The sequence below is a fragment of the Megascapheus bottae genome, chromosome 21 (assembly GCF_031878675.1).
Source record: "Megascapheus bottae isolate mThoBot1 chromosome 21, mThoBot2.hap1, whole genome shotgun sequence".
NCBI classification, from domain to species: Eukaryota; Metazoa; Chordata; class Mammalia; order Rodentia; family Geomyidae; genus Megascapheus; species Megascapheus bottae.
In genome coordinates this window covers 7,878,220-7,891,102 of record NC_143529.1, presented here as the reverse complement: position 1 = coordinate 7,891,102, position 12,883 = coordinate 7,878,220, and the positions used below count along the sequence as shown (strand labels likewise).

At 45.6% G+C, this 12,883-nt stretch overlaps 1 protein-coding gene across 4 annotated transcripts in view; it reads left to right on the top strand.

Moving 5' to 3' along the window:
• Positions 1–513: 513 nt before the first annotated feature.
• Positions 514–12,883, top strand: part of Ankrd44 (ankyrin repeat domain 44) — a 278,250-nt gene continuing 265,880 nt past the window's right edge. For all 4 annotated transcript variants that reach the window (XM_090354537.1, XM_090354536.1, XM_090354535.1 and 1 more), the window contains exon 1: positions 514–746. In XM_090354537.1, the coding sequence (XP_090210663.1) occupies positions 720–746 (27 nt within the window). In that variant the 5' untranslated portion in view covers positions 514–719. The remainder of the gene's footprint in view (positions 747–12,883) is intronic.

The window sequence follows — 12,883 nt, the reverse complement described above, 5'->3', positions numbered from 1 at the left end:
TTTCCTGAGCCAGGTGGGCTGTTCTGAAGGGCGGGAACATGTCTAACTCAGGACTGGGGGGACAGGGGGAAGGGGCAGGCAAGGGGGTGTGACGCAGCCTCCCACAGGCAACTTAGTGGCCCCAGTGGCCACCTCTCTGGCCCCCTGGGGAAGCTCGGCCAGCTGTGGTGTCCTTGCGGGTGGCAGCCATCGGGGTTGGGGAGGGGGGTCCTGATGAGGACTAGTGGTGGTGCTGGTGGGGTGAGGGTGATCCTCTCCGGCGGGGCGCAGGGTGCCGGTGCAGGTGCGGGGGAGGGCGGCGGCGCGGGGGAGGGGGCGCCGGGGGAGGGGGCGCGGCGGAGCGCCGGGGCCGCGGGCTGCGAGGCGCGGCCGCGGGCGGCAGGAGGCAGCGTCGGCCCAGGCGGCGGTGGCGGCGGCGGCGGCGGCGGCGGCGAGCGAGGCAGCGCGCGGTGATGTCAGTGGCGGCCGGGCTGGCAGCAGCCGGCACTTCCTGTATAAAGGCGGGCGGGCTGGGCTGCGAGCCCCACTAGCCAGTGTCAGCCTCTGGAGGGAGGAGGAGGAGGAGCAGCGGCGGCGGCAGCAGCAGGGGAGGGCTGTCAAATTCGGGTGCCAGCTTCCTTTTCCCTTCCCCCGGCGCTCCGTGCCCGCCGGCCGGGAGTCCGGTGTGACATCGGTGGCCCCGGGACCTTGGATGTGTGTGCGCGCGAAGGAGCGGAAGAATGGCAGTGCTCAAACTCACCGACCAGGTAGGGGGCGGCGGCGCCGGCGGGGCGGCGCGGAGCCCCGCGGGGGGATGGGGGCGCGGCGCGGCGCGGAGCGCGCCCCGAGCTGTTTACTCCGGACGGCGGGGAGGAGCGAGTGCCGCCGCCGGGCGCCCCGGGCCGGCCGCGGGTGGCTGCGCCGCTCCTGCTGCGCCGTCTCCGCCCTGGGCCTTCGCCCCTGCGCGCGCGCGCTCGCGGGGCCAGAGAGGGGGTGTGGATGCGGGCGTGTGCGCGCCCGGTGCGGTGGACGCGGGCGGCGGTGGCTGGGCCGGGGGGGAAGGGAGGCTTCCCCCCACCCCCCGCCCCGTGCTCCCTCCGGCTTCCACCGGGCTGCAGCTCGCGCGCCGCCAGCCTGTGGCTGTCCCCCGAGCTCGTCCCGCGCCCTCGGGAGGGCTGGGGAAGGTGGATGTGTGTGTGGGGGGGGAGGATCGGAGACCCCGCCACCCTGTGAGGTCTGGCAGGGTCGCCCCGCGGGGTCAGGGCAGCCTGACTTCCTCTTCAGTCGCCCCGAGGTGGAGTGCGCGCCCGCCGAGCGGGGCTGGGGACCCGTGGAGCGGCGCCGTTTCGGAGGGGGGGCGAGGTGAAGTGAGGTCGGAGGCTGCGCTCCCCGCGCCGGGCGCCCTCCGCTCCTCTCCGCTCCTTCCCTGGCGAAGCCTCCGCACCCGGCGGCTGTCGAGTCCCCCGGTGGAGAGGTGTGGCGGTGACTACCTGAGTGGAGGGGACAGTTGTCGCCACTCGACTGTGGGACCGGAGCCTCACCTCGTCCAAACCCTTTGCGGGATACGAACGGGCGCCTGACCAAGTTGCAGGACGGAACACTGCAGCTCTTGGGGGGGGGGTGGGAGGGAGAAGGGGGGAAGCGGTGGGGTGCTCCCCGCCCCTGTGTGTTCATGAGTAGTGACACGCACGTCCTTCGGGGCTCGAGCTGAGCGGCCTCGGGTCAAACCCACCGGTCCTGGTTACTCAACACCTCACATTTCTCAACTGGGTTGCATTTGAAGCCTTGCTAATTAGTATCCAGCCAGAACACCCTGACATTTCAGTGCAATTGAATACCCCCAATGATTTGCAAGGATTTGGTCTGCCGTTTAGATGACAGCTCCCAGGTTTATTTGTGAGTGGGGATGGGAGGGAAAAACTGGGAGAGAAGGAGGCGTTGTCCAAAAAAGAAATGTACTCTTTACCCGACTTAGGTAACTGTAACCCCTCTGTACATCACCTTTACAATAACAAGAAAAATTAAAAGAAATCTTAGGCTTGCATTCCCTAAGTAGTTTTCTTTCTTTTCTTTCTTTCTTTCTTTCTTTCTTTCTTTCTTTCTTTCTTTCTTTCTTTCTTTCTTTCTTTCTCTTTCTTTCTTTCTTTCTTTCTTTCTCTCTCTCTCTCTCTTCTTCTTCCTTCCTCCCTCCCTCCCCCCTCTCTTTCTTTCTTTTTTCTTTCTTTCTTTCTTTCTTTCTTTCTTTCTTTCTTTCTTTCTTTCTTTCTTTCTTTTTTCTGGAAGGATATAAAGAAACCATTGAGTATAAATTTGTGCTATTGTTAAATTTTGCAGGAAGAGCATGTTGGTTATTGCGATGAATCTGTTTAGCACAGATTCTTAAGCATTTATGACTGGAATAAATAAAAATTAGTATTCGGCTTTGCCTTTGCTCACAAACTTTCACAAATGTTAGACATTTGCTTGTTTGATATCTTACAGTTTCAGTGTCTCACCATCCTGTCATGTTTGCTGGTACACCTCACCCTCGGATGTCGATGAATTCCTACATCTTCAGATACAAAAATGACTCTAAAAGGCATTATCACAGATACGAATTTCACATAGAACTTTAGGAGTTATAAGGATGCTAAAGATGACCTAGCCCAAGTAAAGTGCTGATAGCTCACACTTGTATCTCCAGTGACTTGAGGATCAAGTCCAGCCTGGGCAGTAACCCCCTGAGACCCATTTTTATTCCATAACTGAGTGTGGTGGTGTGCACCTGTCATCCTGGCTCCCACGGAAAGCCAGTACTAGGTAGAATGCTGGGGGCATAAAGAGAAACCCTACATCAAAATTACCCACACAGGGCCGGGAGTTTGGCCTAGTGGTAGAGTGCTTGCCTAGCATGCACAAAGACCCGGGTTCGATTCCTCGGTACCACATACATAGAAAAAAGCTGGAAGTGGTGCTGAGGCTCAAGTGGTAGAGCTCTAGCCTTGAGAAAGTCCAAGGACAGTGCTCAGGCCCTGAGCTCAAGCCCAGGACTGGCAAAAAAATAAAATAAAATAAAATAATTACCCATACAACATAGGGCGAGAGGTATAGTTCAGTGTCACAGTGTCTGCCTGGCATGAACTAGACCCTAGTTAAAAAAAAATTCTAGTTAAAACAATCTAGATGGAATCCCTTTTCTTCTAGATGGAAGAAACAGACTTGGAAAAGCAAAGCAAATCTTCCTTTAAAAAAAAAAAATCAAGCCAGGCTCGGTGGCTCACACTTGTAATCCTAGCTACTGAGGAGGTTGAGATCTGAGGATCAAGGTTCAAATCCAGCCTGGACATAAAAGGACCTGAGGTTCTTATCTCCAATTAACCTCTAGAAAACAGGAAGTGGGGCTTGGCTCAAAGGTAAGGTGGTAGCCTTGAGCTGAAGAGCTCAAGGACAATGCCCAGGAAGAGTTCATGCCCCATGCCCCACACACACAAAAATATATATCATAGCTATTGGAGTTGGGTTGGCTCAGGTGCAATGAGTGAAAGTGTCAGATGTTGTGTTAAGAGTCCTGGTCTTGGAAAAAGCAAAACAACAAAACCAAAAGCAAAGAATCATAATTGTTGTCCCGTTGGGCTAGGACTAACTCCTGTCTCTGGCCTTCTAGGCTCCTATGCTTTTTTATTAGAGGTTGTAAGATACCATCTTACAGTGAATATGTTGAAAGAGTTAGAGAAGCGCCCTTTATAAATAAGATTAACTTGTGAAAAGTGCATTACTGGTCTTAGAAAGAAAACATGGGCCGGCACAGTGGCTAATTCCTGTAATCCTAGCTACTCAGGAAGCTGAGATCTGAGGATCATGGTTCAAAGCCAGCCCAGGCACTAACAAGTCCAAGTCCGTGGGACTCTTATCTGTAATTAATCACCAGAAAAAAAAGAGAAATGGCCCTGTGGCTCAAGGGGTAGGGCTGTAGCCTTGAACTGAAAAGCTCAGGGACATGCCCAAGTCCAGAGTTCAAGTCCCCCATCCCCCCATGAAAAAAGGAAGTATTTCCTCAGGGTTTATCAGAGAAGGGCTTTCAAAGATGTTTTAAAATGTTTCTACACCCTCTTCCTTCCCCTAGTAAACTCATATTGCTATGGAGACATATGACTTTTATTTGTGCCTATCTCCTGATACATAAAACCATCCTAAGGGGTTTAAAGATTCCAATACCTAAAACCATCGGTCTGTTTTGGGCTAAAGCTAGAGCAGATTGGGTGGGGAGGCGGTGTGGTAAGGTGGGGAGCAAGGATGGCTTTTGAAGCTTCAGGAAATGTGACTTTCTTGCCTTATATAGTCTTACTTTTCATTTGAAACTCATTTCTTAGAAGTTGGTCCTTAGCCTTAACAATTAGTCTTAATAATTCTTCTTACCTGGTAAATACCCTATTTTTGTTTTTTTTATAGTAGCTTTTGGATGATCCGTTTGAGGACACATTCTTGCTGTTGGTCATGGGGATTACAAATTGTTTTGGTTGAAGTAAGAGGTGACAACAATCCATGACATATTCTTACCTACTGGATGGTGGTTAGTCACCTCAGCAGTCAATCAGCAGTGACCTGTAAGTCATGCAAGAGAAAGAAGAACATATCTTTTTCTAATTGTTTGGGAAAGTAACAAGTGTGGGGGTGCGGTAGGGAAGAGGCCACTATGGTTTTGAACCTTTTTCTACTATTAAGAGGAACTGGGAACTCTTGCCACAAATAAACTTGGCATTTATCACTTCTGCATTTGTTACTGTGCCTCTTCTGGTTTCCATTTTGCAGGATACACATCATTTTTATTATAATGTCAGTGTAAAGAGACAACTATATTAGTTGTCTGGAACTGATGGGTTTCCCCTGGCATGTGATGTTAAAGCTCGGAAAGTTGCAGGCATCTGGGAGGAATGTAGCATAGTTACTCTGCAATGTAGTTACTCAACTATGTAATTAATATAAAGAATCATTTCCTCATAGATGGACATGAAGAGTTTTTTTTTCTGCTGCTGCCGCCGCTGCTGCCACCGCTGCCACCTCCTCCTCCTCCTCCTCCTCTTCCTCTTCCTCCTCCTCCGTGTTGTAAAGGTGCTTGAACTCAGGGCCTGGGCACTGTCCCTGAACTTTTTCCCTGAAGATTTTTAAAATCTTGCTTTTTTTTTTGTTGGTCTTGGAGCTTGAACTCTGGGCCTGGGCTCTGTCCCTGAGCCCTTCAGCTCAAGGCTACCACCCTACCCCTTGAGCCAAAGCCCTACTTCCCATTTTCTAATGATTAATTGGAGGTAAGAGTCTCCACATTTTAGTGTCCAAGCTGGCTTTGAACATTGATCCTTAGACCTCAACCTCCTGAGTAGCTAGGATTACAGCCATGAGCCACAACACTACATCTGGTTTTCTGGTGGTTAACTGGACCTGAGTCTCATAGACTTTCCTGCCCACACTGGCTTCAAACCATGATCCTCAGATCTCAGCTGTCTGAGTAGAGCTAGGATTATAGGCGTGAGCCACTGGTGCTTGGCTATGAAGAGTTTTCTTTATGTCTTCAGAGATAATTGTAAATAAGAAAAGACTTAATTACATACAAATATAATATATTTGGCTTAAGGTAGCCATGAAACCTTTTGTAACACAGCATAATAGTACAGATACACACACAGGCATGTCCATCACACACACACATACTGGGTCTTGAACTCAGAGTCTGGGTTCAAGTCTTGAGCCTTTTCATTTAATGCTAGCATTACCATTTGAACTACAACTCTACCTTTAACTATTGGGTGGTCAATTGGAGATGAGTCTCCTGGGTTTTCCTGCTTGGGTTGGCTTTGAACCGAAACCCTCAGATCTTTGCCTCTGAGTATCTAGGAGCCACCGGTGCCTACTGCAGTATGATTTGATGTCAGCCTTTTTATGCAGTTCCTATGCCATATACTTAAGTCCCTGAATTAAATGTGTGATCTTGTCCCCAGCCTGGCTCCCCCTTCTCCCCCAATTTGTTTCCACACTTACAAAGCTGGGAGGGTGATGAGCTCTGTAACCATCAACTGTTCTGTGAATTTGCTAATGACAGCAGAATATCATGCACCTCTATGGAGGCAAAATCTGGCTGTGGCTGACAAACTGCTTTAGCAGGTGGCCCTTTTGGAGCATCCTGCCTAGAGGCCTTCTGGTTCAGTGTCCTTTTGCCAGGTAGCTCACACTTGACTCACCCACCTTCTTGCCAAAGACAGTGGCTGGAAGGCATGGCAGTGGCTGGAGACTGAGTTTTCTGGAACTTTGAAAACAGGATTTCTAGTCCCTAAGATGAGTTGCATATTTTCTTGGGCTGCCCTTGGCCTGTGTGGATCCCTAGAGCATTGATCTGGAAGTGAACATTAGGTTACAGTCTTGCCACCAGGAGAGAAGGGAGAAGAAAGATTTTGTGTTTTTGGACCCTTTTCTGGTTGTTTTTAGGGAACCTGGTGACATAGTTTTGGAAATACACTTGAGGGCTGGGATTTCATGGCCTATGCCCAATAAGGGCTTATTTTTATTGTACTCTGATTGCATGCTGGGCCCTGCTGTGAATCACCTCCTAATCCTCATAGTCACCCAGGAGGTAAGTGGTAGTGTAGTTCCTCCTTCATAGATAGAAAGCAGGCAGAGGGTGGCTAATTGACTCCTTCAAGGTCACACACCCTGTGAGTGATTGGGCAGTGTCCTGTCCTGACAGTCTGATTGCACAGGTGGGGTTCTGACCACAAGACTGCACTTTTCATAGTTGAAAGGGCAGCACAAATGCAAGACAAATAGCCGCCTGCTCTTGTTTATGGAGAAGCCACTGGGCAAACAGCATCCCCCACACTCCTCCTACTTCTTGGGGTCAGCCCTACTCTGAGAGGAAGTTGCTGCTTGGAGGCCTTTGGTCCTGCACCCCACCACTGAAACCATGCCCTGTACTTTTTTTTTTTGTTGTGATTAATAGAAGGGTTACATTACATTCACCAGATCATGCCCTGTGCTTTTATTATTAATTTTTGGGTAGGGTTTTGCTTTTTATTGGGACTAGTCTATACTTCAATCTTATTTCTTCTTTTTGAGTAGCTAGGATAACAGATGTGTATACCATCATAACCAGCTATTAACTGGTTAGGATGGGCTTTGCTACTTTTTGCCCAGGATGATCCCACACCTCAATCCTCTTAATCTCAGCCTCCTAAGTAATTTAGATGACAATATTAGCACCTTGCTTGGAGATTAAAAAGTACAGTACATACAATATAATCACTGGAGCTGGGCGTTTGGCCTAGTGGTAGAATGCTTGCCTAGTATATACTAAGACTTGGGTTTGAGTCCTCGGTATCACATACATAGAAGTGGTGCTGTGGCTCAAGTGGTAGAGCTCTAGCCTTGAGAAAGTCCAAAGATAGTGCTCAGACCCTGAGGTCAAGTCCTAGGACTGGCAAAAAAAACCCCCTCCATATTCACTGTAGGAAATCACCTAGGCAAACAAAAAAAAAGGAAAGAAAAAAGTTACTATTCAATGCATCCATTCTCAGAGATAACTGATCTTGATGTTTTGTTATATTTCATACTAGTTTCAGTTTCAATACAATGTTCAAACTTTCCAAGTAGTAATATCAGCTCTTCTTATCTGTATACATAATTAATATCTGGGTTCTGAAGACGCGTGGCTTTTTTTTTTTTTTTTTTGGTGGTGCTGGGTCTTGAACTTAGAACATTACACTTGCTAAGCAGCCAGTCTTCCATTCTGCCCATTCGATCAGCTCGTTTTGCAGTAGTTATTTTCAAGAGAGAGTCTTGCAGCTCAGGCCAGTCTGAACTGTGATAACATGGCTGGGATAACAGGGGTCTGCTCCACCTCTGCCATTGGTTGAGATGGCATCTCATTAGCATTTTTTTCTCAAGTTAGCCTCCAATTGCAATTCCTCCCATCTCTGCCTCCCAAATAGTTAGAAGCCATCATGTCTGGCTAGCGTGATGATTTTTCTAAATACCTTATGCTTTCCTTAGATACATGGTTGGCTGTTCAAGTGAAAGTCTAACACTAGTACGCAAGATGTAATCCTGGATTGATTGAACTCAACTTTTTAAAAAGAATATTTCAACTTTTACTTCTTTTATTCCTCTAAATAGAAAATAAGCAAAAGGCACAATTCTTATACCAGAAGTAGGACTGAAACATTCTTTAAAAGGATTTGTTTCATTAACATAATGTAGATCATTGAAAACTATTGTTATTAACTCTCCATAAATTAACAGGCTTACCTAGTATATTTGTGTGTGTGTGTGTGTGTGTGTGTGTGTGTGTGTGTACAACAATATCTGAATTGTTATAGTCTAAGACATAACATGAAATAATTTTTAATAGCCAGTAGCTTCAAATAACTTAGAATCTTGTGCCTTTCATTTCATTTTTGTATGGTAGATATGATACTTTGTTTCTCTAAGAAAATTCCACAATAAAAAAGAAAAAAATTCCAGTGTCCATAAAGATACTCAATAAAGAAACTCAATATCCATAAAGATGTGCCAGAATGGTCGTTCTAAGCCTCCCCCTTAAAAAAAAGATTTTAGGGGTTTAGTATTATTTGAAAGACCCTTTAGTACAAAAAGTACATATGAGTGGCTTGACATCATATACTAAAAAAAAAACCCCACCCCAAAACACAAACATTGAAAACTATTTGTAGATAGTTAGGATGCTTTAGCAATATTATGGGGTACTATTAAATATTCAGCTGGTGAGGGAGTAGCTCAAGTAAGAGGGTACCTTCCCAACAGGAGCAAGGCCTTGAATTCAAATTTCAGTTATTCTCCCCCTTACCCTCCCCCCCAATTAATATTATTGGTAAACAAATGTGAACCAGGACTGTACAGCTAAACCTGAGCATATGGCCATCTGTAGAGTCATTCATTTGAATTTAGCTCAAGCTTGACCATGTCCCTGTCTTGATTCAGCTCCCCTCTGGAGCAGTTATTGTGAAGACTGTTTTCTGGATGTGTGCAAGTCCAGGGTTAAAGCCTGGCCTCCAGCTACCACAGTAGCTTTGATTAGTAGGTGGCCAGTTGCAGGAGCAATTTAGTGAGACTTTGTGCTTTTCAGTTGAGGATGGGAAAGTCCATGATTACTTAGCAAGTCAGAGTCAGCTTCCAGTGGCCTGGAAGCATTGCTAGGGCCTGAGCTCTGTCCCATTGCTTCTGAGACTCAGACCCTCTAATAGTTCTCTTTCTTACATGTAGCTTTGAAACATGCATTTACACTTAAACCTTAGTCTCGCTCTCCAGGTAACAGGGTCAGTCAAGTTCATGGTCCTGAGGAAGAATCCAGTGTCATAGCTTGCAAATGGATTCTCATTATTTGTTTGACTCCACTTAAAGAAAAATCCAAGATTGTCTATCTTATAGATTACTCCTTTTGTATTCCTTTATTGCTCCTTTATCACTATATATTTGCCCCTGGCTGCTTTCATAGGTTGAAATGAATGATTCTAGCTTCGAATGAGTGTATATTTATAATATATGTAATATAATATATAAATATATTTATATTTAATATTAAATAATTATGTTATCATATTTTAGTATTATATATTATCATATATAATATATAAAATATATAGAATTATAGCTTCAAATATATATATTTGCTTACACATATATATGTATGTATGTATGTACACGTACACACACACACATATATTTGCTTACAAGGCAGGAAAACTTTTACCAGTTAGTCATACCTCTAGGCCTTTTTTTGTGCTGGTTATTTTGGGGGCAGGTTGTCATTTCCTGTCCTCCATTATAGCTAGGATATAGGTGTATTCCTATACCTAGCTCTCAGTTAATTGCTGAGAGTAAGTTTCTTTTCTGTTTTTGCCCAGGTGAGGGTTTTTTTTTTTTTTTTTTTTTTTGGTGGGTCATGGAGCTTGGATTCTGGGCGTGGGCACTGTCCCTGAGCTCTTTAGCTCAAGGATACTGCCCTACCTCTGGGGCCTCAACCCCACTTCCTGTTTTCTAGTGGTTAATTGGAGATAAGAGTCTCTCATTCTTTATTGCCCAGGCTGGCTTTGAACCGTGATCTTCAGATCTCTCATGAGTAGCTGGGATTATAGGCATGAGCCACTGTGCCCAGCTCCAGGATGGTTTTGAACTATGTTTCTCCCAATCTTAGTTTCCCAAGAAGCTAGGATTATAGGCATAAGCCATTAGTGCTCAACTCATTTTCATATTTTTCAAGGATATTTTTACGTGCTTTTTTTTTTTTCAGAAAATGGAATTTTTTTCTAAGACTCTATTAGTTGCCCTAAACCAATAGAATTATGTGGTCTAGGGCTGCTGTAGTATTGTACATTTATTTTTTAAATTTTTTTTTTAATTTTTGCCAGTCCTGGGCTTGAGCTCAGGGCCTGAGCACTGTCCTTGGACTTTCTCAAGGCTAGAGCTCTACCACTTGAGCCTCAGCACCACTTCTGGCTTTTTTCTATGTATGTGGTACCGAGGAATCGAACCCGGGTCTTCATGCATGCTAGGCAAGCACTTTAACCACTAGGCCAAACTCCCAGCCCCAGTATTATAAATTTATAATCCCAGCTATTATGAAGGTAGAGACAGGAAGATCAAGGCCAACCTGGACAAATAACCTTATCTTAAAAACCAAATACCAACCAAAGGGTTGGGGCATAGCTCAAATATTTTAATTTCTTGGTTTTTACCAGAGCCTTCACTATCCCAGTTTAACTTTCTAAGATATCTTTAATTCCAGAAAAAAACTTTCTACCCCAACGAAGCTTCCAGAGCTCTTAGTAAAATTAAGATTTGTAGGAACATCTCTGTGTCCTTGGCATAGAAATTTAATGACAGTTAAACTGTCTTGAAAAGTTTGTGTTGAACTTTTGTTTTTCCTTTGGTTTATTTAAAAAAATAGCAGCAGTTTAGGACTTGTAAGAGTTGGATTCTACTCATGACTCTAATTGTTGCAGGGCTTTCACAGCTAGCCCTGGCCTTGGGGGGTGGAGGATGAAGAACACTAAATTCTTTCAGACTCTAGCACTGTACAAAGGTTTCTAACATATCTCAGTGGTAGTCTCTTTTCTACTTCTGAAGTCAGAAGAGGACACATATAAAGACAGGAAGGTAGGCGGAAGAGTTCAGATCACCTGAGACAAACCAGCAGGTGAGCCAAGCAAGAGTATGGTTTATTGAGCTTCAATTTGGGAAAGAAAGTATTACAATTTCTCTCTCTCTCTTTCTCTCTCGTCCTGTCTGTCTGTCTGTCTGTCTGTCTGTCTGTCTGTCTGTCTGTCTGTCTGTGTTTTGGGCTTAAACTCAGGCCAGGGTACTTTCCCTTAGTTTTTTGGTTTTGGTTTTGGATAGGTGCTCCCTATCACTAGAAGTGCTTTTTTTTTTTTTTTTTTGGCCAGTGTTGGGCTTAGACTCAGGGCCTGAGGACTGTCTTTGGGCTTTCTCAAGGCTAGAGCTCTACCACGTGAACCACAGCACCACTTCTGGCTTTCTTCTATTTATGTGGTACTGAGGAATGAAACCCGGATCTTCATGCATACTAGGCAAGCACTCTACCACTAGGTCAAACTCTGGGCCTCTACTTCTGGCTTTTCTTTTGTTGTTTGTGGTGGTGGTGGTGGTGGTGGTGGTGGTGGTAGTCCGGTTTAAACTCAGGCCTGGGGCACCGTCCCTGAGCTTTTTTGCTCCAAGCTATTGCTCTACCACTAGGAGCCACAGTGCCACTTCCTGTTTTCTGGTAGTTAATTGCAGATAAGAGTGTCACATCCTTTCCTGCCTTGGGTGGCTTTGAACCATGATCCTCAGATCATGATCCTATGTAGCTAGGATTACAGGCATGAGCCTGGCGGCCTGGGGGAGTGGGGGGTGGGGCACCCTACTTCTGGATTTTTGCTAGTTAATTGGAGATAAGAGTCTCTTGGATTTTGTGCCCTGTTTTTGAACTGTGGATCTCAGGCCTCAGCTTTCTGAATAACTAAGATTACGGGACTGGGCCATCGGCTTCCTATAAGGTGATTGTAAGTGCATGCTAGGCAAGCACTGTACCACTAAGCCACATTCCTAGCTCCACAAACATATTTTTTAAACAATTTATTTTGTTTCTACCTTGAGGAAAAGTATTGAAACATTAGGCAAGAACCTCTGGTGCCTAGCATGAGTGAATTTTTTTTTTTTTTTTTTTTTTGGCCAGTCCTGGGGATTGAACTCAGGGTCTAAGCACTGCCCTTGGGCTTTCTCAAGTCTAAAGCTCTATCACTTGGGCCACAGTACCAGTTTCGGCTTTTTCTATATATGTGGAACTGAGGAATCGAACCTGGGTCTTCATGCATGCTAGGCAAGCAATGAGTGAAATTTTTGTCATCAAAGGACATAGCCAGGTGCTGATGGTTCACACCTGTAATCAGCTATTTAGGAGGCTAAGATCTAAGGATCGTGATTTGAAGCCAACTGGGTCAGGAAAGTCCATGAATCTCTGATATCCAATTAACTACTTAAAAAGCCAGAAGTGAAGCTATGTGATAGAGCACTAGCCTTGAGCAAAAAAGCTCAGGGAGAGCAGCCAGCCTCAGAGTTCTAGCCCCAGGACTGGCACCAAAAACAAACCAACAAAATACCCAACACATAGTTCTGGTAGTTTTACTGTCCAAAGAAAAGTACTTCTGTGCTTGTTTGATGTCTATCTGCTGATGTAGCTTAAGTCTTTTCATAACACAGGCGAGAGACTGAATGTCTTAAAATCTGGCCTCAGCTTGTTCTCCATACTTACTTCAGTGTAAGATATTTGAAGGGGAATTACATATTAGAATTGTCCAGGTTTTGGGTGGTTATTGGAGATATGAGTCTCACAGATTTTTTCTCCTTGGGCTGGCTTTGAACAGTG